The sequence below is a fragment of the Theropithecus gelada genome, chromosome 9, assembly GCF_003255815.1.
Source record: "Theropithecus gelada isolate Dixy chromosome 9, Tgel_1.0, whole genome shotgun sequence".
NCBI lineage: Eukaryota > Metazoa > Chordata > Mammalia > Primates > Cercopithecidae > Theropithecus > Theropithecus gelada.
The window spans coordinates 98,385,230-98,413,132 of record NC_037677.1 but is presented as its reverse complement, the minus strand read 5'-3'; the positions used below and the strand labels follow the sequence as shown (position 1 = coordinate 98,413,132).

Below are 27,903 nucleotides of genomic sequence, written 5' to 3'. Positions count from 1 at the left end.
GGGTCATTAGATCAGTGAAGGAGGCACCCTGAGAGTGAATAGGTTCCAGAGACGGGGTTGTGGAGTGGGTGAGAGTTGGGGTCCTTCTGGAACTTGAGAGAAGACGAAATAGTAGTCCATTGGCTCACGATGAGCCTGCTAATATTAGAGGCTGGGTTGAGTCTTCCTTTGCATCCCTATCCTGCTTTAAGCACGGTGGGGACTGTCTGGGACCAGGAGAGACGCATACATGGGAGGAGGAACAACAGAGAAAATAGAGGCTGACATGGAGGCAAACGGAGCGGGGACTCAGAGATGATACCCCAGGCTCTGCCTCAGCCAGAACTGTGTTGACGAAGGGGGAAGGGAGAAGGGGTGCCTGAGAATTAGGGGCGGGGTTTCCTTTCAGTGTGGCTCTTCTGTCCCGCGCTCTTCTCCACCCTCCCCCCAACAAGCCCCGTGACTTTTGGTTTAGGGGCAGATTGCTGGGGAGCTAGTCTCCTTCCCCGCACTTTGCAGTTCACCCTTTCACCGGGTGCCTCCCCCGGGCTGCAAGGGTGGGGGCGGGGGTAGGGGGAGCCAATCCCGGCAGCGTCAAAGGGGGGAGGCGGCGGTGACAGCCGCGGGGAGGGGGCGGGAGGAGAGAGGCGGCTCGGCTCGGCTCCGCGCTCAGCTCCGCTCTGCCTCCGGCTCTGCGCTCACCTGCTGCCTAGTGTTCCCTCTCCTGCTCCAGGACCCCCGGGTAGACCTCAGACCCCGGGCCCTTTCTCAGACAGCCTCAACCCGAACTCCCCCAGCCCCGACAGTGCACTAGGCCGCCAGGGGGCGCCGTGTGAGCGCCCTATCCCGGCCACCCGGCGCCCCCTCCCACGGACCGGGCGGGAGCGGGGCGCCGGGGGCCATGCGGGGCCAGGGCCGCAAGGAGAGTTTGTCCGATTCCCGAGACCTGGACGGATCCTACGACCAGCTCACGGGTGAGTCAGTGACGTGGGGGTCGCGGGAGGGAGGGTGGCTTCCTCCACACCCTTCCGCCTCTCCGACCCCGACCTGGCCCGCACCCACACTCTGCCCCATTCCCAGGCACTCTTCTGGCAGGTCTGGCGGCAGGACACTGGGGTTCAAAGCCTTGGGTCCCGCAGGGGTTGGGGAGGAACAGAAGAGGCAGGTGTGGAGAGGCAGCAGGTGTGGGCGTATGTGACACAGGGCTAGGAGGGTGTCTGGAGTGGGAGGTGTTACGTGAGTGAGCGCCTGTCATTCTATGTGTGCGTGTGTGTGTGTGTGTGTGTGTGTGTGCGCGCGCGCGCCTCCCACAGCTGGTTGCCATGTGCCCTGGGCTTGGTGACAGCTAGGGTGTGTGTGATTGTATGTGGCAGTGCAACTGTATGGTCTCGTCAGATGTTTGAGGTTGCATAGGACCCTGGCTGTACTGATGAAGTTGTTTTGACCATGTGTCTCTGTTATATGTGCAATGATGTGTTTTGAGTGTGTAATTCTGTATGAAGTGGTGTGTAACTACCAGAGTGTGTCAGGGCTCCACTTTAGGGTGGCTTGTCTCTTTGTAGACTTCATGACCATAAGCCCTCTGGGCAAGCATTTGTTAAAGTAGGTTGTGTTGTGTTTTGTGATTGTGAGATTAGTGTTTGGTGCTAGTTGTGTACTTCATGTGGTGATGTCTGCAGCAGGGCTCTGTGAGTGTCCATGACGTGTCTCATCCTTGCTGCCTCTCCGGCTTCCTGGTACAGATAGGGGTCTTTAGTACACCCCACTGCTTCACCAAGTTTTCCGCAAATAGCCCAGGTGGACCCAAGGAGGGACTCTAGTGTTCAGCTGCCCAGCCTGGTTTCCAAGAGACCTTATGGCTCTAGCACCTAGCCCCTGTAGGAAGGCTTTAGTTAGTGCTGGGTCAGCCCTCTCTTCCCACACCAAATCATGTACTCAGATTATTCTTACAACTGAATCCTTCAACCCCCAACAAACCTTTCAGAACTTCACTCAAACCCCAGGAAAACACATCCTCTTGCTTCTCCTCCAGAGCCAGAGCTAGAAGCTCTAGGCTTGGGAAGTTCCATGTGATGTCCTGTATGTCCCCCCAAACCACTTGGCTGCCTGGGCATCCTCTCTTTCCCACATGGGGAGGTATGTGAGACCAGTACATCTGTGCATGTGCATGTTCCTGGGTTTGGTAGGAAGAGCCATGTGTTTGTGTAGGTGACCGTGTCACCCTGCGTACATTTCCATGTGTGTGTTTGTGTCTCTCATTGTGCAGCCTGCTCTAGAAAGCCAGCAGAGTGGGAGGAGGGAGGCTGTCTCCCTGAGGCCAAAACAAAGCTGGGGAGGTGGAGGGAAGCCATGATCCTTGTCCTTCCTGAGGGGAGTGAGATTGAGACCTGGGAAGGGGGAGGGGACTAGGATGAGGTGCCTTGAACATGTGCCTACCCCCACCCCCCATCACTGTTCCTGGGAAGGCCCTAGTCAGGATCAGGGGAGCCACTCAGGCTGGCCCCAGATGAGAGAGCATGCCAGATGCCCCTCAGAGCTGGATGGAATCCAAAGGGCCCGCTGTCCAGCGCTTCCATGAATTCTGTTTCCACCTCCATCTTAGAATTCTTGAGAGTAGTAAGGGCCTAGGGGCCTTCAATACCATCACATTAAGTCAGTGTTTGCTTCCAGCTTTAAGGGGTTCTTCTGCTTAATGAAACCATCCCTTCCGCACTTAGCTATTTGAATGAGACTGGGTGGCGGAAGCGTTTGTAATCGGAGATGCCCTGCCTCAGGTCAGTCAGGAATAGAAGTGTACCAACTATGTGACTTTTGTTTTCTTGGCCTCACCTTTCTCATCTGTAAAAGACAATGTTACTTCCTGGCTGCCTGCCTGCCTCCCAAGGAAAATGGAAAGGTCAAATGTTGACAAGCGTCAAGAATCGTGGTACAGGTCTACAGCAGCCTACCTGTAGATAGCTCCGCACAGGACTTGGAAAGTAGACATAGGACTACCAGGAGCTCTCATCTCAAAGGGCGGCTTATTTTATAGTGGGAGACAAATCAGGTTGGGACGCCAGTGTTAACGAAGACTCTGGGCGGGCGGCGGCGCCAAGCTCTGAGTGCTGCGAGATGCCTAAGCTGAAGCACGAAGGGGAGTCGTCCGCGGTGCTGAAGCGCGCGCCAGGCCTCGCCTTCCCTTGCCTGCAGGTGGGATTCCTGGGATCAGATTTAGGGTAGTCTCCAGCTCCCGTCATCCTGGCCCATCAGGCTTGCAGGGAGGCAGCTGGAAAGTTACACCTCAGGGCATCCTGGGTACCTCCGACCGTTTTGCTTCCCCACTCCCAACCCAAAGCTCAAAACGGAGCTGGGAGACTCTTTAGGAAAACAAAACAAAACAAAACAAAACACAGTCCGAGCCCCACCCGGACCCCTGTCTAATCCCTCGGGTCTTCCCAGCCCAGTGGGGCCGCTGGGCAGTGCGGTTCCGAGGGGAAAGGCTACGTTTAGCGGCGGCCCTGTCTGAGTGGAAGAGAGAAAGGCCAAGAGAAGATGCGGAGAGGGTTGGAGCCTGACTGGCCAGTCCTGAGCTCGGTCCCCGAACTGAGATCTCTCCTTGGAGTCCCTCCGGCCCTGAGTATTGTTCCCGGGGCGGGGGTGCCCCCGTGTGGCTGCGAGGAGCCATGCGCACGGAGCTGCTTCGCGATGGGGTGGTCGCGGTCAAGTGGATAAGATTTGCCCAGAGTTAGGAGGTCATTCCCACCACTTAAAAGTATGGTTTTCAAACAAATATGCGGGATCCCAGTCGAAAGAGCGGGACTATATCTCTCCCGTAGGCTTTCCCAGGAATTTGAAGGCGTTAGAGGGTCCTGGAAGGGTTTACTTGGAGTGTAACCTGATAGGGATGAGTCCAGAGTCCGGGAAAGGGGCGCAGTGGGACCGAAGTGGGGGGGGGGGGGGGGGGTGGGGGTGGGGGTGGGGCTCTTCTCGAAGCATTCGGCTGTAGCCAGCGTATGGTGGTAGAGTCTGTAAACCTGCCGCACCGAGACAAACGCAAATAGAAACAGTTGTGAGAGCAAGGAATTTGGAGCCGGGAGACAGAAAACAGTGGGACACACAACTCTGCCGCCTCTTCTTTGCCGCCTCGATACACTGGCCTCCTCTCCTTCCTCCTGTCTTGTCTTCCATTGGTCCAGAAAGTGTGGAAGTGTGGGGAGTTGCCATGACAACTCTGTCCTCTTACTCCTTCGGCTCTTTATGCCAAAATGGTGGGGGCAGGGTGCGGGGTGCGGGGAGGAGTGCGACAGGCGGAGAAAGGGGGGCTGAAAGGAGGCAATAAAAGATACGGTTTATTCCCCATCCAGCTCTTTTCTCAAAACCCACATGTACTTGCCTGGCCTCCCCGCCAGAACCCAGAAAAATGCTCTCTGAGAAGGCTGAGTCCGCGCCACCCCTCCCTGCCCCCCTAGTCCAGGAACTTTGGGGGCGGATGCTTCACATGATGGGGCCAGGGTGAGCTCCTCTCAGGCGGCCAGGAGCACATGGGAAGTCTCCAGGGTTTCAATCCTATGCCTGCCGGGCCGGCCCTCCCGCACCGCCCACGCAGGGCCCACTCGGGTGAGGGCGGAGACCGGACCGCCCCGGGCCCTGGGGGCGGAGCTTGGACGCAGAGCTCTCCGCCAAACCATGAACCGATGCCCTCGCAGGTGCCGGAGCCCGCTGGGGCAGGCAGCGCGATCTCTCTACCAGCTGGTGACTGGGTCGCTGTCCCCAGGTATGAGGAAGGGAAGGGAGGGGCAGGATCCTTCAAAAAGTGAGCGAAGTGGGGTAGGAGCTCCGCAGAGGTAGGGAGGGAAGGGCCCCTCACATAGATGGAGGGAGCAACATCCCTCCAAGAAAAGAGCTTCCCAGGCAAGATCCCGGACAGAAGCGGAGCAGGGGATGGTCCTCCTTACAGAGTAGGAGGAAGACAGCGCTCTTCAAAGCGTTGTGAGGTCCCTCACAATGGTGGAGGGGGCAGGGCTTCTCACTGAAGGCAGAGGAGGGGGCCTCAAGTGAGGAGCAGGGCGCCTCCCAGGGATGAAAGGAGGAGGCTTGCGGCAGATCAGGGAAAAGGTTCAGCTATTTCCTGCATTTCTTGGCTGAAGGGGTCTTAAGATGAAGGGTCAGTGTCCAGAAGGAAAAAACCCTGAGATGGGCCTAGACCGACATGAACTCAGCTAGTGAGTTCATGCATGATGTGGGACGGGTAGACTTGTGTGGCTTAAGGATTGTGTGTCTCTATTTTCTCTCTCTCGGAGTGTGTATTAATGGGATTGTGCATTACTAAGTTGTGCATCACTGGGCTATGCATGGCTGAGTCTGTGTCTCCGTGGGGTTGTGATCACTGGGATTCTGTGACACTGAGACTGTGTGTACCTGGAGTTCTGTACTTTAGGATTGGGTTGAGGGTTCCTGAGTCTCTAAGTTAGTTGTGTAGCCTTTGTGAGGTTGTACCTTGGTGTGAGATTTGTGGAGTGTATGAGGTGTGGATTGTGTGTATCCCATGGCACTGCTGAGGTGTGTTTCCTTATGACTGCTTGGGCAGGGCCCACAGAACCCAACATCCCCTCTGCACCTGGCCTCAAACAGACCAAAACAACCTGGTCCTGTGGCATTCTGAGATCTGTCATTTTCTGGCTCTCTCCATGGGTATCCACTTGAGCCCCTGGAGTATAGGTAGGGCCTGTGGCCTCTCCTTGCCATCTATCCCCCAAAAGGAGGGTAGATGGATGGTCCTGAGCCAGAACCATACCTGGAAATCTTCTGGGGAGCATACAACCTCCAAGCCCCCTGCTTGGGCCTGTCTCCAGTGACAGATGGCTGGAGCCAGGCAGGGCCAGCTCTCAGTCATTGTAGGCATGACTTCCAGGACCCAAAATAGCCCCAACGTCTAGGGAGGTCATTAATCACCCAATGCAACTGGGGGCTGCAGTGTCTTTGGCCTAGCTGGGAATGGTGTGGGTCTGGGGGACTGAGAGAAGGGCTTTGAGGTCCTCACTGGCCGGGTTAACAGTGGCAGTGGGGGGTGGGACAAAGGTAGACTGGGGAAGGTGGGACAGTTGCATAGAGTGGGTTCCCCCACAAGGCGGTGTTACTCACATTTGAACTGGGGGAGATAAATAACTAAATGATAGGAATATCTCTGTGATAAGACATGAGGGATATGGGGAAGGCCCACCTCATGCCTCGAGATAGTTTTCCCTTGAGTTCCCACTCTGCCAAATTGCTTCCATTGAGATTTTACTTTGAGTGAAGAGCTAAATTCGTGGCACAGGGATGCTTGGGGAGGACGGATCTGGCAAGTTTCTCACGGAACCCGAAGACTTGAGAATTCTCTGAGTGGGGAGAAGAGAGAGCCTGGAAAACAACTCGCTCTTTCACTCCTGACAGACTCGGCCACGGGATGCCTGGCTGATCTAGGACCATGAGTCCTGGCAGGGTTGGGTCAAGGTCTCTGAGAGTTGAGAGTGGGAATTAGGAAAAGGAGGGGCCAGGGCCAGGGCAACTGACTGCAAGTTATCAGCAGCAGGGAGCAAGGAGGTGCTGTTGTGGGGCCCCTTTCCATTCAAATAGTCTGGCTTGGCATTCAAGATTTCATGGAATCTGACCCTTTTTAATTTTATTACCCATAACTCCCTTACCTAAACTAAGCTGTAGGCCCTAGGATTCCTTGACACCCCACACATACTGGAGAGACTGCTTGAGGGAGCTGACAGATCACTGACTCTGGTTAAACTCATTATTATTATTATTATTATTATTATTATTGACAGAGTTTTGCTCTGTCAGTCAGACTGGAGTGAAGTGGCGTGATCTTGGCTCACTGCAACCTCCGCCTCCCGGGTTCAAGCAATTCTCCTGCCTCAGCCTCCTGAGTAGCTGGGATTACAGGCAAGCGCCACCACGCTTGGCTAATTTTTATATTTTTAGTAGAGACGGGGTTTCACCATGTTTGTCAGGCTGGTCTTGAACTCCTGACCTTGTGATCCACCCGCCTCGGCCTCCCAAAGTGTTGGGATTATAGGCGTGAGCCAGTGCGCCCAGCCAAACTCATTCTTTATTAGCATGTCAGCTGTTATCTTGGGAAAAAGATCACTCTTTTTTCCCAAGATAAGCAGGGAGCTTATAATGGCGGGGAGCTTCAATTCCTTCATCTGCAAGATAGGTATACTACCACTCACTCTGACCATGTCAGCTGTAAAAACAGGAATAATAGATCCTACCTCTCAGGTTTATTATGAGGACTAAGTGAGATACTACATGTAAAGTATCGAGGACACGAAATAAATATTGGATAAATATTATCTCTTTGTTCATTTGTTTGAGATGGGGTCTCACTTTGTCATCTAGGCTGAAGTACAGTGGCATGATCATGGCTCACTGTAGCCTTGAACTCCCACCTCAGCCTCCCAAGTAGCTGGGACTGTAGGTGTGCGCCACCATGCCAGGCTAATTTTTTTTTTTTTTTTTTTTTTGAGAAAGAGTCTCGCTCTGTTGCCCAGGCTGGAGTGCAGTGGCATGATCTCGGCTCACTGCAACCTCCGCCTCCCAGGTTCAAGCAATTCTCCAGACTCAGCCTCCCAAGTAGCTGGGATTACAGGTGTGTGCCACCACGCCCGGCTAATTTTTGTATTTTTGGTAGAGATGGGGTTTCACCATTTTGGCCAGGCTGGTCTCGAACTCCTGACCTCGTGATCCACCTGCCTCGACCTCCCAGAGTGCTGGGATTACAGGCATGAGCCACCTCACCCAGCCCAGGCTAATTTTTTATAGAAGCGGAGTTTCGCCATGTTGCCCAGGCTGGTCTGGGACTCATGATCCAACCTCCTCAGCCTCCCAAGTGCTAGGATTACAGGCGTGAGCCACCCACTGTGCCTGGCCAAATGTTGATCTCTTTGTTAAGGTGGACAGTTGATATTTGAGCCTGACCTCCCAGTTAAGAAGCTTTTGCTATAACTAATTTCATAACCTGCCTATAACAGCTCCTATCACCTATAGGCATCCTACAAATATTTTTTGAATGAGTAGATTCCTTAGAGTTCTCTCAGTGGGGCTGTCTCTCCCTACCCAGTGAGAGCATATTTGGTTCACCTTCATTGCACAAGCACTAGCTCAGAGCCTGGCACTCACTTTGTGTAGGTCCAGGTTTTTTTTGTTTGTGTGTTTTTCTTTTAACATCTTCGCTCTCCCAGGAGGTTGGAATGTATTTGAGGAAACAAGACTGATACAGAGAAATCTGGGTTCAAATCTCTGCTTCATATCCTGTTAGTTGGGTGACCTCAAGCAAGGCCCTTTACCTCTCTGCACCTCATTTACCTCACTAGTAAAATGGGTACAATACTATTCACTGCCCATCTCATGGGGTTGTTATGAGAAGCCATCGAGATAATAGTCTTTGTGGAAATGCTTTATGAACTATTAAGAGCTATAGAAATGTAAGGGGGAGTGTTATGCTGTTAATAATAATGGTGGCAGACACTTATTCAGTAGTTACTCTGTGCTAGGTATTACTCTTTTTTCTTTTTTTTTTTTTCCTGAGGTGGAGTCTTGCTCTGTCACACAGGCTGGAGTGCAGTGGCATGATCTCAGCTTACTGTAACCCCTACTTCCCCAGCTCAAGCGATTATCCTGCCTCAGCCTCTCGAGTAGCTGGGATTACAAGCATGTGTGCCACCATCTCTGGCTACTTTTTGTATTTATAGTAGAGACAAAGTTTCACCATGTTGGCCAGGATGGTCTTGAACTCCTGACCTCAAGTGATCCTCCTGCCTCGGCCTCCCAAAGTGCTGGGATTTCAGACGTGAGCCACTGTGCCTGGCCTGTGCTAGGTGTTATTCTAACAACTGTCCATATATTATTTTATTTTCCCCTCCTCAGCAACCATATGGGTTGGGAAACAGGCACACAGAGGTTGAGAGCCCATCCAGTTATTGCAAGTTGCAAAGCTGGGATTTGAAACCAGGGAGTCTGGCACCCCAGTCCACCCTATCACTTACTATGCTACAACGACACCTTTTACTGTTCCCACTGATAACATTACAGAATTCCCTGCTGAATTTTGAGGACTGCAACGACAGGTTACTGGTAGACCACTGAAGGCTGGACGCTCTGAAGGGAAGGGAATTTAAGCTGCCTCTAACGGATAGGTAAGAGGAAAAGCAGAAGGGAGGGCAGCCCTGACAGAGATGGTAAGAGCAAAAACACAGAAATAGGACAGAGTTTGGTGTGTTTGAGCTACAGTGAGGACGCCAAACTGGCTGAAACAAAAGTACCCTGATGAGGGTAGAGGGAAGAATGTTAAATGCCAGGGGTGGAAGTTGGACAGTCATAGGGAGGTATTTGCTGGTTTCATCTGTAAATCAGTAACCTCTAAGATGTGACAAATGGCAAGCAGTCCCTGAATAGACTTTTTCCTAGGGGAAAGGAGTGGAACAGGCCAAGCCTATTTGAAGCCGGACGCGGTGGCACACGCCTGGAATTCCAGCACTTTGGGAGGCCGACGGGGGCAGATCACTTCAGGCTAGGAGTTCAAGATCAGCCTGGCCAGCATGACAAAACCCTACTTAAAAATATAAAAATCAGGTGGGCGTGATGGTGCACGCCTGTAATCCCAGCTACTCGGTGGCTGAGGCACGAGAATCGCTAGCACTTTAGTCTGGGTGACAGAGCGAGACCCTTTCTCAAAAAAAAAAAAAAAAAAAAAAAGAAAGCCTATGTGAAGCGTCATCTTCCCACCCCTTCCCTGGATGGGGCAGGTCAGGCAGAAGGAAGGGGTATGGTACCGTGTGAGGTTGGATGCCTGCCCCCCGGTGGTGGCTGTATAGAACTGCAGATCAGGCAACCTCAACTGGGGCCTTAGGGACTAGTCCCCACCCCACAAATTGGGTTGAGACACAGTCATCCCAGAGCTGGACAAGAGGGACGGCTCTTTCTGGGGCCAGTCCCCCTAAATTGGGGCTCTTGGCTGGGCCAGCTTTCCAAGAAGGGAGCCAGTGTAGTGTGGTGGTTTAGAGTGAAGGCTGAGTCAGACTGGGTTAAAATTGAAGCTCTGATCTTGAAGATTTGCTTAACTTCTCTTTGACTTAGTTTCACCACCTGTAATATGAGGATAATAGTACAGGCTTCATAGGTTTATTGTGAAATTCAGTGTTACATCGCCTGTAAGCACATAGCGCTTTATCTATTACATAGTCAATACTCAGTCACCGTTAGCCAGCAGCGGTAGTAATGGTATTACTAACCCAGAGGCCCTAGTCTTGTGGCTCATTGGCTCTGTAGGCCTATCCCCACCCCTTTATACACACACACACACACACCCCACCAAGAAGAGGCAGGGAAGAGGAGGGAGGGACCCCGGGGATGCTGGCTGGGAGGGGTGGCTCCCTTAGAGGGTTCAGATTTCCCTCCTACAGCAGCTGGGCTTCTCCATCAGCTCAATAACAGTTCCTAAGGAGCAGGCAGGGCTTGCTCCTGGATGAAGTCCCAGCCAGAAGGAGCCAGCACAGTCCCCCCTCCTCTCCCAAGAAGCTTGGGTCTCTTGACCCCAAAGGCAGCTGCAATAAGTCCCCTCCCCAGAGAGTCCTGATGGGGTTAAGTGGCCTTTTTCTGCCTAGGCTACTGTATCTTATCCCCCCATCCCTTGGGCCTCAGTTTCACTGTCTGTGGCCTGTGGGAAGAGAGTGCTTCCCTCCTCACAGTCTCTATGGCAACCAAATCGATATTGCTGGTATTCTCCTAGCAGGAGAGGTGACTGCCTTCTCCTCCATTATTCTCATACAATTCCATGCCAATACAATGACACAATAGTAGACCCACCCTCCAAATTATACGACACATCCACCTAACAAACTTCAGACCCACATCCTACAACCCTACTAAAACACAGGAACCTCACTCCCCATGCACGCTCACAAATACTTCAACACACTCCCACACATGCAGACCATAGACACCCAGCTCACATACCCATATACGCAAGAGTCAAAATGCATAACTGTACGCCAAACACACCTCTGTGACAGGTGCACAGTCATGTGTAAGCACACACATAAGAGGAGACATACACACTCCCATACTGACAAACATAGGAATATACACACAGGAAAACACCTAGCCACCATAACATATTCTGACCCATGCATCTGATTACTTATACATGTGCAGATGGTGGTTTCTCACACACATACACACTGCCCTTCCCTGCCTTCTCCCTAAGCTCAGCTCCTCCCTCTGCCCCCTCCCTTTGGCACAGAGTAGCCACAGGATGTCTAGGGGAAGCACTCCTCAGGGACAGAGGCGGGTCACTGCCCCCTCCCTCCTCTGGCCCATATCTTATCCTGTCCTGGTCCATATTCTTTGCACCAAAGGTTCCTGAGGAGGTGCCAGTTCAAAGGCTGAGGTGGCCCTGCAAAGAGGAAGAGGCGGCGGCTGTGGTTGGGAGGCTTGTGGGCCAGAGGCGGGGTGATGGGGGAGAGGGAGGAGATCCTAGGAGGAAGAGGGGGAGGGAGGCTGCAGGCAGTCCTACTCAGGCTGGGGAGCCTGAGGGGGAGGTGGTGTGAGGCGGCAAACCAGCGTGTCTGAACCTGGGCCCTGTAGGGGCCATGCCCTAGGCCCACCATGAACCTGGAAGGGCTGGAGATGGTCGCTGTGCTCGTGGTCCTCGCTCTGTTTGTCAAGGTCCTGGAGCAGTTTGGCCTCTTTGAGCCTGTCTCCTTGGAAGGTAATCTAGGTGTCCTGGCATGTCTGAGCTGCTGGCTGGTGGGGCAGCTGCCCCACAGCACTGGGGAGGGTGTTTGTCTGTCTTCATGACTGGGGGCAGGGATGAGCAGGTGAGTGATGAGACAGGGATCTGGGAAGTGAGTAGGGGTGCTTGGGGGATATGACATCTGGGAGAGGTGAAGAGGAGGCCTCGAGGAGTAGATACGGAGGGAGGAGGGAATCTGGGGGACAGTGTCAGGAGGTGATGAGGGGTGCAGTGTGGGAGGACTGGGGTGTGGAGATGAGGAGGTGAGGGGATTCTGGGGGATACCAGGAGGGGTCTGGAGATAGGGAAGGAGTGTCTGGAGTAGAGGAGGGAGGTTCTAGGGATCCTGAGATAACACCAGATTTCTGGGGGGTCCTTTTTGGAATCAGGGACCCACCATGGTGCCTGTGCATCTTCTCCACACCTCCATCCATGCAGTGTAGCTTATGGGGTGTGTGGGCTCAGTGTGTGAGAGACACAGGGTGTGACTTTGTGTTCCTGTATGTGAGAGAGTACAAAGTGTGTAACTGTGAGCTTGTGTATGGAACAGGGATGTGACTGTATGTGTGAGAGTGACAGGGCATGTGGCTTTGTGAGAAGGTGGATGTGGCCAGGCCTGAGTGGCACAGTGTGTGGCTGAGCCTGTTTGGGTATCAGGTTGTGCATATGGCTGTTTCCAGAGTTTCCTGAGGATATACCAGCTCCATACCCAAGGCTTGGGAGGAGGTGGGTTCTGGAGGGAAGAGTGTGAACATTGTGAAGGAGACATTTATAGCCCAGCTCTGATTGGGGATGAGGAGTGGATCAGATCAGGGACCCTACTTCCCAAGCCCCCTTGCCTCTCCAGGCTTCTATCAGGATCCAAGTACAGAATGGTCTCCAGGGCCTAGACATTGGGAGTGGAAAATCAACTCCCCTCCCCACCCCACCTGAAAGTCAGTAGGGAGAGTAATATTGGGGTGGAGAGGAGAGCACTTCTGCCTCCCCCCTTGGGAGTTTTGACCTTCCCCTCCTCTTCACAGCTAGAACTGTGTAACTCCATAGCATGGCTGTTCCCCAGTGCCACCAGGGACAGGAAGACAGACTAGAACCATGACGGAGGACTGCAGGGTAGATACCTGGAAGAACTGGAAAAATATGAAGGAAGCTGGGAACAAGAGAAGGTGCATGAATTGCCTGCTCTAGGGTTCAGTAAGAGCAGAAAACTCTTAGCTCACCCTCCATCCTCTGCTGCATTTATTAGGGTGGAGTGGGGAACAGGGCCTGGACCTAGATGAACTGGGACAGCTGGGCTGAGCTTGTTCTCATTCAATCTGGAAAAGGTGAAATTGATTGAGTTCTAACTTGCCATTCATTTTAGATGGGAAAGGGGAAAGAGGGGGCATCTGGGAATCCCAGGCGCTTTGGGCTGAAGGCAGCCATTCTCTTCTCACCTTTAGAGGAGACAGAGGCTTGGAAATAGATAGGGGGCTGGGGTAGGGGGCAGGAGAGCCACCCTGAGTTGGGCGACTACACCATTGGAGGCTCCAGGCACAATCCGGCTTCGGGAAACCAGAGTCCAGGCTAATGGAGCCCTGGGCCGGAGGCCAGGCCACCATCGATCCCCCTGCCTGGCCCACCACCTCCCTCCCACCTCTCCATGGCTTCTGGGGTGGGAGGGAGGTAAGGATGTGTTGAAGTAGAGGAGGTGGTTACTCACCCAGCTACCTCCTGGTAAGGGGGCCTGGTCTGGAGGGTGAAGCCTGGATTGGGAGGGTGGGGTATATGGAGAGGGAGTAACCTTTAAAGGAAGTTGGACCCCTCCAGGAATGGACTGAGGCCAACTTTAGCCACTGTGTCAGATCCAGTGGGCTCTGACCTAGGAATCTGGATGCAGTGCAGCTGGGAGACACACAGACACACAGACACACACACACACACACAGTAACACTGAGGGTCCTCTGGGGGTGCAATTAGAGCTGTAGAAAATGTGCAGAAATAAGGGGAGAAGAAGGGAAGGGGAGCCATGATCAGTGGGCCCTGGATAGCCCCACAATAGACCAGAATACTCCCCTCCAAGATCTCTTATTGCCTCAAAGTTTACTATTATTTCACCCTCAAAGAGCAAGCATACTGGAAAAGACTGTGAAGGGGCCGCAGTTTAGGGTAGATGAGTTAGCTGATGAGGAACCCTGCCCTTTGGCAGAAAGATTCTGGGCGCCTTGGAATGAGGAGGGGTTATAGGAAAGAAAAGTGGGTGTACCCAGGAAAAATGAAGCCTCTGTGGGTGAGGTATTGAGGTAAGCCTTAGATATCTGGATGCCATGGGGACCCAGGGCACAGTGTGATATGGGTAAGTGTCATGACAACCTTGATATGTATCATAATGTTATAAGGTCACAATGTCATAGTGTTCTTTGTAGACTCACGTGTCATGATGTCCCAGAGGCATTGTGTGTTCTTGTGTGGTTTGATCATGCTGTATGTGAGATGGCCTGTATGGGTCTCCATGTGTGTGCACCCTGTTTTACTTAGGTCACATTTGTATTTGTTTGTTAAGGAGTAGCAGTTCATAGTGTGTGTGTGTGTGTGTGTGTGTGTGTGTTGGAGCATACATATTAGACCATCAGGTGTGAGTTACTGGATTTCAAGCTGTCACTGGCACCCATGACTGTGATGTATTGCTCTACATGTCACTATACACGCCTGTCACTATAGGTATGTGTATGAGAGAGGTGTTCTTACCCAGGCAATCCTTGAGTTGGACATCATCCTGAGAGGTCCAGCCATGGCACTTGAGCCAAGGGTACTAGGTCAGCAAAGACACTGAGGCCACTGCCACCTCATCCTTGCTGCCTTGCTGTCATCCGCCACGTCCCATTAAACAAAGTGCCTAAGCCTCACCTCTATGGACCCACTGGGCTCCCCTAACCCAATTCCAACCACCCTTGCCATTCCTTTCCTCCCCCTTAATTCCTCCCCCAGCCCCATCCCCAGATGGGGTTGATTTGTGACTGGTGGGGAGGGGACAGGGAACAGAGGGACAATGGGAGTTAATGCGCCTTCCCGGGGTCTTCTCTCTTCCCAGGCCACCCTCCAGGGCCCACTAAAAAAGCGCTGAAGCAGCGATTCCTCAAGCTGCTGCCTTGCTGCGGGCCCCAAGCCCTGCCCTCAGTCAGTGAAAGCAAGTGCCTCTCATGTGCTTCCGGGGGCGGGGCCCGATGTGTGCGTGCGTGTGTGTGCGTGTGCGCGCGCGCGTGCCGCAGGCCTACGCGTGTGTGTGCACGTGTGCCCCAGGCCTGCGTGTGTGCGCGTGCTCCAGGCCTGCATGTGTGTATGTGGGGGGGAGGGCGTGCCCCAGGTCTGCGTGTGTGGGGGTGGGGCATGCCACAGGCCTGCGTGTGTGTGCGCGCGTGCTCCAGGCCTGCGTGTGTGTGTGCGCGTGTGTGAGCGTGCTCCAGGCCTGTGGGGGTGTGCCCCAGCCCTGCGTGTGTGTGGAGGGCATGCCCCAGGCCCGCGTGTGTGTTGAGGGGGAGACGTGCCCCAGGCCTGCGTGTGGAGGAGGGGGGTGCCCCAGGCCTGCGTGTGTGTGTGTGTGTTGGGGGGCGCATGACCAGCGTGGTGGGGGCGGGGGGTGGGTGCTGGCTGGGCTGCAGCATAAGGGGGCGTGGCTGCCGTGCTCATTTGCGACTGAAGCTAGCGTGTGTGAGCGTGGTCAGTTGGGGGCGGGGCCCGAGCGTGTGTGGGTGTCGCTGCTCCCGCAAAGCTGTGGGACCCGAGAGTGTGGGTGTGACCAGTGTGACCGGGCTGAGGCCTGAGCCTGTGTAGCTGTGGCGAGACCAGGCGACCGTGAGGGTCCGTATGTGGCTTAGCTGGGTTAGTGTCTTCAACTCCGTGCGGCCGCCCCCTTCCCCACTGTATTTTGGAACTCTGATGTGTGTTGCCCATGCCCCGACAGGATGGTGACAGGTGTAGAGGATGGCGCCTGCCCTCCTTCAGACACCAGGGTATTTGGGTTTTCTATCCCAGCCTGGTCCCCTCCTGAGTGATCTCGAGTTGAGTGACCTCGCTTTGTCTCTAGGTCTCCGTTTCCTTAGTTGGGCCTTGCCTACCTCATAGGATCATACTGCATTTTGCAAACCATAAAGGCCCGCCTTGTAGTTATTTGAGCGTGCTGTTGTGTTGGACATAGATGGGTCCCACACGTGGGTCGGAAAAGGACAGGCGTGAGTCCCGCAAGCTTGTGTGCATGGGTCCGTTTCGTGTGTGTCTGTGCTGGTTGGGTGTGTCTTCGCGCGGGCTGGGGTGTGAGGTTTGCTCTGAGTGTGAGGGGCCAGGTGTGTGTCTGCAGTTGGCCGGGTCTTCCGCTTTCTCGGTGACAGTTCGCTCCCTTCAGCATTAGCCGCCCCAGCCTCCCTCCGCCCCCACAGACCCCGCCTGCTGGACCCAGGTGACTTACGCTCCTGGTGGGGGCGGGGCGGGGCGGGGCAGGGCGGCTTTGCCATCTTGGGGTGGGGGGCTCTTGCCTGGGGGCTGGATATTGGGGCCGGGGCGGGACTGAGTTGGGGTCGGGGGTGGGGTCTGGATGTAGGTTGGCTGAGCTGGGCGGGGCATGGCTTAGGCATGGCTGGGATAGATGGGGCTGGGCTGGGCGAGGGGAGGGGGTTGGGCGGGGCAAGGCCGGGGCTGGGCGGATCTGAGTTGGTCCTCGAAGGCCCGGAGCTCCGACCCTTAGACGCCCCATCTTGAACGCGCTTTTCCCACTCCTCCCTTTCTGAAACGAAGATGCAGCTGGGGGCCTTCCCCTCCAAACAGGGATCCAGGGCCCAGGGGCGAGCACTGAGTCGGATCCCCGGCTCTGGGGCCAGGCCAGGCCTTGAACTGCTGATAGACCTCGAAGATAGCCAGCATCTTTTCTCCTTGCCTCAGTGTTCTCGGCTCGGGGCCTAGGGAACTGGCAGCCTGGTCTCTAGCATCGGATGGGACCGGGGGCGGGGAGGGGGTGAATGGGTCAGTGATTTGAAGATGGGTCGCGGAGGCCGGGCCTGAGGCGCAGCTGTCCTCACCGCTCCGCAGACAGCGTGGAGGATGAATTTGAATTGTCCACCGTGTGTCACCGGCCTGAGGGTCTGGAGCAGCTGCAGGAGCAAACCAAATTCACGCGCAAGGAGTTGCAGGTCCTGTACCGGGGCTTCAAGAACGTGAGTGCAAGGCGAGGCCAAACTCAGGATGGGAACAGGAGGACCCAAGCCGGTCCACAGCTTCCCAGAAAGCATGGCTTGGATGCTTGAGGTGCTGGGTGGAAGGGAGGCAAGGCCCTGAGACTGAACTTCTAGCTGGAGGTTCTGGGGCGGGGCCGGAACGGAAGCGGCGCCTGTAGACTGTCAGTTTCGTTCCATGTTTTTTATTTGTGCACTGGGAAAGAAGTCTTGCCTCCCATCACATGAGCCACGTGGTGAGTCCTCTGGAGGCTTGAAGATTATCCCCCTCCCTGGGAGTCTTGGGCCATGGAGGGTGGGGGTGGTGAATGGAAGGGGATTTTGTCTCTGCCCTCAGCCTGGTGCCCTCTCTCCTTCCAGGAATGTCCGAGCGGAATTGTCAATGAGGAGAACTTCAAGCAAATTTACTCCCAGTTCTTTCCTCAAGGAGGTGAGGGGACAAGGCGCAAAGGGCAGCAGCTGTCCTTCTCTAGGCTGAGGGAGGGAGGGATTCTGGAGGGGCTGGGAATGCCAAGGTGATGGGGGGTATGGGGAGCTCCATAGAAGGAGGAAGTCCTCTCCTGTGTGGAAGCCAACTTCTCCACACTCACCCTGCAGACTCCAGCACCTATGCCACTTTTCTCTTCAATGCCTTTGACACCAACCATGATGGCTCGGTCAGTTTTGAGGTGAGCTGGGCGAGGTGGGCCAGGGAAGCCTGTTTCCTGGACTTCAGGGCCAGGATCTCCAGGCCAAACCCAGGGAAGGGGTTGGGTGAAGAGTACCTGAAGACACAGCTCCCTCCTGCCTCCTTCCCAGGACTTTGTGGCTGGTTTGTCCGTGATTCTTCGGGGAACTGTAGATGACAGGCTTAATTGGGCCTTCAACTTGTATGACCTCAACAAGGACGGCTGCATCACCAAGGAGGTGCAGGGCAACTGAAGGGCTGGGGGGCTGTGGCACTGATGGAGGTGGTGTGCAGAGGGTGATGGGAGGGAAATATGACCCATATATGCCCACAAGCAAGGGATCAAGGGAGGCTGGAGGCTCTGAGGAAGCATCCTCTTCTCTCTTGGCCTAACAGGAAATGCTTGACATCATGAAGTCCATCTATGACATGATGGGCAAGTACACATACCCTGCACTCCGGGAGGAGGCCCCAAGGGAACATGTGGAGAACTTCTTCCAGGTAGTTGGGACTGGGTAGGCTGGAGGGCCCTGGAGTGAAGAGAAGGAGACCAAGAACCAGCAGGGAACTCACCTGACTTCTGTCTGCCTCTCTTGCCATCCCTCCTGTTCTCCCTGCCTGACCACCTTCTTGCAGAAGATGGACAGAAACAAGGATGGCGTGGTGACCATTGAGGAATTCATTGAGTCTTGTCAAAAGGTACAGCTCCCTGCCCTCGACATTACCCTGACCTGGACTCAGGCCTGATTTAGTAATGTAGGGAAAAACTTCTTTGGGCAGAATACCACCTCCCCATCTCACCCCCACATTTCAATCCTATTCCTTTGTGGGAGGCTTACCCCTTCCCTACCTCAGGTCTCTCTGGGCATCTCCTTCCTCTGTGCCTTTGAATGTCCCCATCTGTGACTCAGTGTCCCTCTCCCTGTCTCTGATAAGCTCCTTCTCTTTCTGTCTCTTCAATCTGCCTCGCTCACACCATGGCCACAGGATGAGAACATCATGAGGTCCATGCAGCTCTTTGACAATGTCATCTAGCCCCCAGGAGAGGGGGTCAGTGTTTCCTGGGGGGACCATGCTCTAACCCTAGTCCAGGTGGACCTCACCCTTCTCTTCCCAGGTCTATCCTTGTCCTAGGCCTCCCTGGGGGCTGGAGGGATCCAAGAGCTTGGGGATTCAGTAGTCCAGATCTCTGGAGCTGAAGGGGCCAGAGAGTGGGCAGAGTGCATCTTGGGGGGTGTTCCCAACTCCCACCAGCTCTCACCCGCTTCCTGCCTGACACCCAGTGTTGAGAGTGCCCCTCCTGTAGGAACTGAGTGGTTCCCCACCTCCTACCCCCACTCTAGAAACACACTAGACAGATGTCTCCTGCTATGGTGCTTCCCCCATCCCTGACTTCATAAACATTTCCCCTAAAACTCCCTTCTCAGAGAGAATGCTCCATTCTTGGCACTGGCTGGCTTCTCAGACCAGCCTTTGAGAGCCCTGTGGGAGGGGGACAAGAATGTATAGGGGAGAAATCTTGGGCCTGAGTCAATGGATAGGTCCTAGGAGGTGGCTGGGGTTGAGAATAGAAAGGCCTGGACACAATGTGATTGCTCAGGCATACCAGGTTATAGCTCCAAGTTCCACAGGTCTGCTATCACAGGCCATCAAAATATAAGTTTCCAGGCTTTGCAGAAGACCTTGTCTCCTTGGAAATGCCCCAGAAATTTTCCATACCCTCCTCGATATCCATGGAGAGCCTGGGGCTAGATATCTGGCATATCCCTGGCATTGCTTCCTCTCCTTCCTTCCTGCATGTGTTGGTGGTGGTTGTGGCAGGGGAATGTGGATAGGAGATGTCCTGGCTGATGCCTGCCAAAGTTTCATCCCACCCTCCCTGCTCATCGTCCCTGTTTTGAGGGCTGTGACTTGAGTTTTTGTTTTCCATGTTCTCTATAGACTTGGGACCTTCCTGAACTTGGGGCCTATCACTCCCCACAGTGGATGCCTTAGAAGGGAGAGGGAAGGAGGGAGACAGGCATAGCATCTGAACCCAGTGTGGGGGCATTCACTAGGATCTTCAGTCAACCCGGGCTCTGCCCAACCCCCCAGATAACCTCCTTAGTTCCCTAGAGTCTCCTCTTGCTCTACTCAATCTACCCAGAGATGCCCCTTAGCACACTCAGAGGGCAGGGACCATAGGACCCAGGTTCCAACCCCATTGTCAGCACCCCAGCCATGCTGCCATCCCTTAGCACACCTGCTCGTCCCATTCAGCTTACCCTCCCAGTCGGCCAGAATCTGAGGGGAGGGCCCCCAGAGAGCCCCCTTCCCCATCAGAAGACTGTTGACTGCTTTGCATTTTGGGCTCTTCTATATATTTTGTAAAATAAGAACTATACCAGATCTAATAAAACACAATGGCTATGCACAGGCTGCCGTCTCTGCCTTTTGTCCCTCCCACCTACAAATACTACACAACCCCTAACTCATGCACCTGCAGCCTTTTAGATCCCCAAGAAAGTGGCTTTCTTTTCCATAGTTGGCCATACCTTGGCATGAGACTGAGACATAGGCTCTGCATGAATCTCCCTCCCACACAGCCTGAGAGGAGACAAGGAAGGAAGGACAGGACACTGATGTCCCAAAGACTGTGCCAAGCAAGCTGTTTTTTAGCTGACATTCTTACAAGTTGAATCACAGATTTCTAATTTACAGACTTTTTAGTTAATCTCAAAGTGCTTTCTTTTGAGGGGGCTCCCTTTACTTTTTTTCTTCTTTTTTTTTTTTTTTGAGACGGAATCTCTGTCTTTCGCCCAGGCTAGAGTGCAGTGGCCAGATCTCGGCTTTACTGCAGCCTCCGCTTCCTGGGTTCAAGCAATTCTCCTGCGTCAGCTTCCCGAACAGCTGGGATTACAGGCGTGCGCTGCTATGCCCGGCTTATTTTTGTATTTTTAGTAGAGACAGAGTTTTCGCCATGGTGGCCAGGCTGGTCTCGAACTCCTGACCTCATGTGATCTGCCTGCCTGTGCATCCCAAAGTGCTGGTTCCAGGCGTGAGCCACCGTGCACAGCCCCTCCCTTTAGTTTCTAATGAAAGTTCCTTTGTGTCAACATTCCAACCTTGCCCCCAGTATAGATAAATATTTTTTTGTGTCCATACCCCAGCCAGGAATGATGGGGGAATGAGATGGAGTGGACCCAGTGCAGGTCACCATGAGGCAGATGGCACAAAGGATGACACGGACTTTGTGTGTTCCCACTCTTTCTTTATTCTGTGTTCTGCTCCTGCAGAGGGACCCACCAATGGTAGGTTCCTCTCCTCCTTTCTCTGGGTCACCATTATGTGGTGACTAAATTTCACCATCCATAGGGGAGTATCAGGCCTTCTCCTCCCTCATGACAAAGTCAAGGGGAGGGATATGTTGTCCAAGAAGCAAAAACTCACTTTTAGCGTCCATTGTTTTATCATCTGTGTTCCCTGCTTATATCATCAAAGAGCCATCTGCTCCTTGGGTCCTTGGGTTTCTTTGAGTCGTCAGCATAAAGATCTGATAAAAGCTGTGGGCCCATTATCGAGAAGAAAAAAAATGCAAGAATTCCCATGCATTTTTGTATCCCTTTAGCTCATCTAAGGGTCCTAAGTTAAGAACCTGTGATCCAGAGTGAGTGCAGCGGCTCATGCCTGTAATCCCAGCACTTTGGAAGGCTGAGGTGGGTGGATCACTTGAGGTCAGGAGTTCAAGACCAGTCTGGCCAACATAGTGAAACCCAGTCTCTACTAAAAATACAAAATTAGCTGGGCATGGTGGCACATGCTTGTAATCCCAGCTGCTTGGGAGGCTGAGGCCAGAGAATCGCCTGAAGTGGAAAGCAGAGGTTGCAGTGAGCCGAGATGGCACCACTGCACTCCAGCCTGGGCAATAAAGCGAGACTCTGTCTCAAAAAAAAAAAAAAAAAAAGAACATGTGATCTAGTCTAACTCTCCATTTTATAGAAGAAGCAGGCTCAGAGAAGGGAGACTTGCTCAAGGTCACTCAGTGAGTTTGTAGCAGGACTGAGACTAGACTCAATCCCTCAAGTCTGTCAGCAGTGGCCTTTGGGCACAGTAAAGAGTCATATGTGGGCTGGGTGTGGTGGCTCACGCCTGCAATCCCAGCACTTTGGGAGGCTGAGGCGGGCGGATCGCAAGGTCAGGAGATCCAGACCATCCTGGCTAACACGGTGAAACCCTGTCTCTACTAAAAATACAAAAAATTAGCCAGGTGTGGTGGCGGGCGCCTGTAGTCCCAGCTACTTGGGAGGCTGAGGCAAGAGAATGGTGTGAACCCGGGAGGCAGAGCCGGCAGTGAGCTGAGATTGATTGCGCCACTGCGCTCCAGCCTGGGCGACAGAGCGAGACTCCGTCTTAAAAAAAAAAAAAAAAAAAGAGTTGTATGTGAAGGGTTGGATGCTGTGCATGTTATGCATAATCCAAGCAAAGGATTGTGCAGGCTGTGACAGGCTCTCATGATGCCTTCTGCTTTTCCTTTATGGCACTTCTCAGTTTGTAACTATATACTTACTTGGGTAATTATTTACTTGTCTTCTCCTATACACTGTAAGTTCCTGAGGGCTCCCTGAGTGCCTGGACTAGGGTTTTTTTCTTCACCATCTTATTCTTGAGGCCTGGCACATAATAGGCCTTCAGTAAATAATAGTGGATGAAAGGACATGGTGAATGTGTGTATACAATTACATAGGTATGGAGACACTTGTTTTTCTTTTGTTTGAGACTGGGTCTCACAATCTCAGCTCACTGCAACCTCTACCTCCCAGGTCCAGGTGATCCTCCCACCCCAGGCTCCCAAGTAGCTGGGACCACAGGTGCGCACCACCATGCCTGGCTAATTTTTTGCATTTTTGGTAGAGACAGAGTTTCACCACATTGCTCAGGCTGGTCTCGAACTTCTGAGCTCAAGCAATTTGCCCACCTCTGCCTCCCAAAGTGCTGAGATTACAGGTGTGAGCCATGCCTGGCCCAGTTTCCATTTTCGAAGGTAGATTCAAGTTTAGTGGAATTGAAGCAGAGAACTGCTAGTAAGCTGAGAAGTGCCCCAGAGCCCAAGCCTACAGATGAGATCCAGAAAAAAACAGTAGGTTGGCATTCAGATTGTTGCCCAGGCTGGAGTGCAGTAGAGTGATCTCTGCTCACTGCAACCTCCGCCTTCCGGGTTCAAGCGATTCCCCTGCCTCAGCCTCCGAGTAGCTGGGATTATAAGCACATGCCGCCATGCCCGGCTAATTTTTATATTTTTAGTAGAGATGGGGTTTCGCCATATTGGTCAGGCTGGTCTCAAACTCCTGACCTCAGGCGATCCACCCGCCTCAGCCTCCTAAAGTGCTGGGATTACAGGTGTGAGCCACCACGCCAGCTTCCGGTTATTTCATCTTGGCCATTGGTTGGGTTCTGAATGTTGTCAGCTGCTCCATCTCAAAACACTCTCCTTTCTTGCCTTCCAGTATTTCCTACTCTCCTGGTTTTCCTCAGGCCCTTCTGGCTACTCCTTCTCAGCCCTCCCTTATAGACTCATCCTTCTCAACTTGAATTTTAAATCTTAGGCCCCACAGCTCAGACCTAAGCCTCTTTTCCAAACCACCCCTAATCCCATGGCTTTAAACACCATCGATATGCAGAGGCTCCTAAGTTTATATCCCCAGAACTCTCTCTTCTGAAATCTAAAACCTATCTATCCAATTGCCTTTTTTTTTTTTTTTTTCCTGTCATCCAGGCGGGAGTACAGTGGTGCAATCATAGCTCACTGCAGCCTCAAACTCCTGGGCTCCAGTGATCCTCCCACCTCAGCCTCCAGAGTAACTAGGACTACAAGTGTGTGCCACCCACACCCCACTAATGTTTTAATTTTTTGTAGAGATGGGGTCTTACTATGTTGCCCAGGTTGCTCTTTAACTCCTGGGCTCAAGTGATCCTCCTCTAGTCTCAGCTTCCCAAAGTGCTGAGATTACAGGAATGAGCCACCGTGCCTAGTCCAATTGCCTATTTGATATATTAATGTGGATCTGTAATGGTTAAACTTAACATGTTCAAAATGGAGCTTAGATTCATGCCTTTCCAGTCTTTCCCATCTCAGTAAATGATACCAACATTCATCTAGTTGCTCAGGTCAAAATTTAGAAGTCTTCATTTCTTCCTCTCCTTCATTCTCCCTCCATCCCCATTTAATCAATCACCAATTCCACCACCAAAGGTACACCACCTCTCTCTGTCTCTGATGCTGTTTCCTAGCCCAAGCCACTATCACTACTCACCTAAATTACTCCTTCCTATTTGTGCATCTGAAGTAGCTCCTTGATGCAGTTGGTAGGTTTCTTCCCTTCATAGCCCTTACCACAAACTGTGAGTTCCTATGTGTGCACTGAATTTGTTATTGTCTGGTTCTCCAAACAGAATGTAAAATCTGTGAGGGCAGGGTCCTCTCTCATTCATTCCACCAATATTCATCATAGGTCTACTAAGCACTGTTTACTGTTGTAGGTGTTGGGGGTGGGTGGGGAGAGGTGTGGTATGGTGAGAAAGTGTATAGCAGTTATGTGGCAAGAACCACTCTTCAAATTTGAGGGACACAGAAATGGGGCCAACCTTCCCTATGAGACTGGACTGTGGAAAGTAGGAGAAATCGTGGCTACTGACTTGCTGGCGGTCGCCATGGGATGAGATGTAAGGCAAAGAGGAAAATGTCATGAGACTAAGGACATCAGCCAGAATGACAGCCCCCAAATCTCCTGTCAACCTATAAGGAAGCAGCTGAGGCAAAATGACTACAAGTAGAGAGTTTATTATAAGCTTGAGGATTGCAACCCAGGAGCATAGATTCAAGTTGCCCTAAATAGACACTCTGATTAGTAGCAGTTACAAGTGGATTTTTTTTTTTTTTTTTTTTTTTGAGATGGAGTCTCGCTCTGCTGCCCAGGCTGGAGTGCAGTGGCCGGATCTCAGCTCACTGCAAGCTCCGCCTCCCGGGTTCACGCCATTCTCCTGCCTCAGCCTCCCGAGTAGCTGGGACTACAGGCACCCGCCACCTCGCCCGGCTAGTTTTTCTGTATTTTTTAGTAGAGACGGGGTTTCACCATGTCGGCCAGGATGGTCTCGATCTCCTGACCTCGTGATCCACCCGTCTCGGCCTCCCAAAGTGCTGGGATTACAGGCTTGAGCCACCGCGCCCGGCCACAAGTGGATTTTTATAGGAAAAGAAGAGGCAGTTCCTGAGTTATTTACCAAGAATTTACATTAAAATAACATAAGCTATTGACTGACTATATATTGTTAAACTATAGGGTATGTGTTAGAGTGTCCAGTACAACATTATTAGGTTAATTTATAGCTACTTGTGTGGCAACAGCAAGCAGTGTCAAGAGATGATTACCTAGCTCAAAGGAGGGAGGCGTAGGATGTGATCCTGTCATTTTATTCCTTTTTTTTTTTTTTTTTTTGAGACCGAGTCTCACTCTGTTGCCCTGGCTGGAGGGCAGTGGCACAATCTTGACTCACTGCAACCTCTGCCTCCCAGGTTCAAGTGATTTTCCTGTCTCAGCCTCCCAAATCGTTGGGATTACAGGCACGCACCACCACGCCCAGCTATTGTTTGTAGTTTTAGTAGAGACAAGGTTTCAACATGATGGCCAGGCTATTCTCCTGACTTTCTGCCTGCCTTGGCCTCCCAAAGTGCTGGGATTACAGGCGTGAGCCACTGAGCCTGGCTGATTCTGTCATTGTAATGCCTCGCTGGGCCTATTTATTTTTAATTTTTAAAGATTTATTTATAGGGCGGGCGCGGTGGCTCAAGCCTGTAATCCCAGCACTTTGGGAGGCCAAGACGGGTGGATCACGAGGTCAGGAGATTGAGACCATCCTGGCTAACGTGGTGAAACCCCATCTCTACTAAAAAAAAAAAAAATACAAAAAACGAGCCGGCCGAGGTGGCGGGCACGTGTAGTCCCAGCTACTGGAGAGGCTGAGGCAGGAGAATGGTGTAAACTTGGGAGGCAGAGCTTGCAGTGAGCTGAGATCCAGCCACTACACTCCAGCCTGGGCGAAAGAGCAAGACTCCGTCTCAAAAAAAAAAAAAAATGGGCCGGGCGCGGTGGCTCAAGCCTGTAATCCCTGCACTTTGGGAGGCCGAGACGGGCGGATCACGAGGTCAGGAGATCGAGACCATCCTGGCTAACATGGTGAAACCCCGTCTCTACTAAAAAATACAAAAAACTAGCCGGGCGCGGTGGCGGGCGCCTGTAGTCCCGGCTACTCGGGAGGCTGAGGCAGGAGAATGGCGTGAACCCGGGAGGCGGAGCTTGCAGTGAGCTGAGATCCGGCCACTGCACTCCAGCCTGGGCGACAGAGCGAGACTCCGTCTCAAAAAAAAAAAAAAAAAAAAGTATTTATTTTTTAATTTTTTTTTTTCTTTTTTTTTTTTAAGAGGCAGGGTCTTGTTCTGTGGCTCAGGCTGGAGTGCAATGGTGAGATCCCAGCACTACAAGTACACATCACTATGCCTGGCTTTTTTTTTTCTTTTTGAGATGGAGTTTAGCTTTTGTCGCCCAGGTTGGAGTGCAATGGCACTATCTTGGCTCACAGCAACCCTGGTTCAAGTGATTCTCCTGCCAGGCATCTGCCACCATGCCCAGCTAATTTTGTATTTTTAGTAGAAACGGGGTTTCTTCATGTTGGTCAGGCTGGTCTTGAACACCCGACCTCAGGTGATCCATCTGCCTCAGCCTCCCAAAGTGCTGGGATTACAGGCGTGAGCCACCACGCCCGCTGTATTTTTATATTTTTCTAGAGACTGTGTCTGGCAATATTGCCCAGGCTGGTTGCAAACACCAACACTGCACCCAGCCATCTGGGCCTGATAATTTAAGAGGACTCACATTTCTCAGATAAAGCTTCTTTTCGGCCAGGTGAGGTGGCACATGTCTGTAATCCCAGCACTTTGGGAGGCTGAGACTGGAGGATCACCTGAGCCCAGGAGTTCGAGACCAGCTCAGGCAAGATGTTGAGAGCCCTGTCTCTACCAAAAATGAACAAATTAAATGAGTGTGGTGTCGGGCACTCACCTATAGTCCCAGCTACTCGGGATGGCTGAGGCAGGAAGATCCCTTGAGAACCCAGGAATTCAATACTTAAGCTATGATTGCACCAGCCTGGGTGGCAAAAGTGAGACCTCTTATCTTACAAAAAAAAAAAGTTGTGTTCTCAACCCCAACGGACCACAATATCCAGTGAAGCTGCTATGGCCCCTAACTCTCAGCACAGGAGGTTCCTTAAGAAAATGCTTGGCCGGGCGCGGTGGCTCACGCCTGTAATCCTGGGCGACAGTGAAACTCCGTCTCAAAAAACAAACAAAAAACGCTTGCTCCTAACCCCCATCTCAACAATCCAGGATTGAAAAGAAGAGGGACCATGAAAGTCCCTGAAACTACAAGTTGGGCTACGGCTAGAGGAGGTAAATATCAGACTGAAGTGTAAGATGGACATTACTAAGTCTTAATCATCATTTCATGTTTATACCTCACAGGCTGAGACAGATTTCTCAAGCAACATAAACGTAAAGTGCATTAGGACAGGACTACAAGAGAGCTCTGAGAACATACAGCGAGGAGACCCAAACCCATCTAGGGCTCAGGGAAGGCTTCCCAAGGAAGCGATGCCCATGCTGAGGCCCAAGAGATCTCATGCCCCACTGCACACACCGCGCGCTCCCCATTCCCAAACGAGGCAGGCTTTTCATGCCTCCCTACCTTTGGACTCTGTTGTTCGTTCCACTTTCTTGGAGTACTGTCTTCCCTCCCCTCCTGCTCAGTAAAGCTAACTTCACATCCTTTATAATCCAGCTGAAAAGTGAAGCCATGCCCACGGCCTCTCCCCAAAGGAGGAGTGAGTATCACCTGTTCTGAGCTCCAAAGTTCTTGGGGACACCTTGTGGGAACTGTGTGTGTGGTGGCTTGTCTCCACCACCGTACTGTGAGCTCATAGTGTTCCTAGAGCCCAGCACCAGGCAAGCTCTATAGATGTCTACTGAATGAAGCAATGAACGAATGATTTCATTTGAAATGGGATTAGGGGAAAATGATTCAAGGCAGAGGGGTGAGCTGAGCTCCTTGGAATGGTGTCTTTACCGAACCAAGCCTGGGTCAGGCAGATGTAATGAGCCCACATACTACAAGAATCTCCATAGAAAGTAGGTCAGTTCTTTCCTATCTCTTTAAGAACGAGAAGCCGCGGTTCCGCGCCTGCGCACTGACAGAGTAAACACCTCT

At 52.6% G+C, this 27,903-nt stretch overlaps 1 protein-coding gene and 1 long non-coding RNA gene across 10 annotated transcripts; one reads left to right on the top strand and one right to left on the bottom strand.

The window, feature by feature from the left end:
* Positions 1 to 440: 440 nt before the first annotated feature.
* Positions 441 to 20,021, top strand: KCNIP2 (potassium voltage-gated channel interacting protein 2). Of its 9 annotated transcripts, none has more exons than XM_025397977.1 (10): positions 533 to 953; positions 14,811 to 14,906; positions 16,119 to 16,172; positions 16,799 to 16,923; positions 17,302 to 17,371; positions 17,539 to 17,609; positions 17,740 to 17,847; positions 18,005 to 18,109; positions 18,245 to 18,307; positions 18,596 to 20,021. In XM_025397977.1, the coding sequence occupies exons 1-10, from the start codon at positions 881 to 883 to the stop codon at positions 18,641 to 18,643; spliced, it is 813 nt and encodes a 270-aa protein (XP_025253762.1). In that variant the 5' UTR covers positions 533 to 880; the 3' UTR covers positions 18,644 to 20,021. The 9 variants fall into 9 exon arrangements, with proteins under 9 accessions (XP_025253768.1, XP_025253767.1, XP_025253766.1 ...); XM_025397976.1 differs by having other exon boundaries at positions 16,074 to 16,172; XM_025397978.1 differs by lacking the exon at positions 16,119 to 16,172.
* LOC112632179 lies at positions 17,111 to 27,850 on the bottom strand. Its single transcript, XR_003121270.1, has 3 exons — positions 27,385 to 27,850; positions 18,059 to 18,138; positions 17,111 to 17,817 (listed from the first exon to the last, which is right to left on the bottom strand). It is a non-coding gene; the product is annotated as an uncharacterized LOC112632179 (long non-coding RNA).
* Positions 27,851 to 27,903: the final 53 nt, after the last annotated feature.

What these genes read in the sequence shown, in the direction of transcription:
- KCNIP2 (XM_025397976.1), top strand. Translation starts at nt 881, where the DNA reads ATGCGGGGCCAGGGCCGCAAGGAGAGTTTGTCCGATTCCCGAGACCTG. An exon ending in ATCCTACGACCAGCTCACGG is followed by an intron (nt 954 to 14,810) that starts GTGAGTCAGTGA and finishes CTCTCTTCCCAG; the next exon opens with GCCACCCTCCAGGGCCCACT. An exon ending in ACGGCTGCATCACCAAGGAG is followed by an intron (nt 17,848 to 18,004) that starts GTGCAGGGCAAC and finishes TTGGCCTAACAG; the next exon opens with GAAATGCTTGACATCATGAA.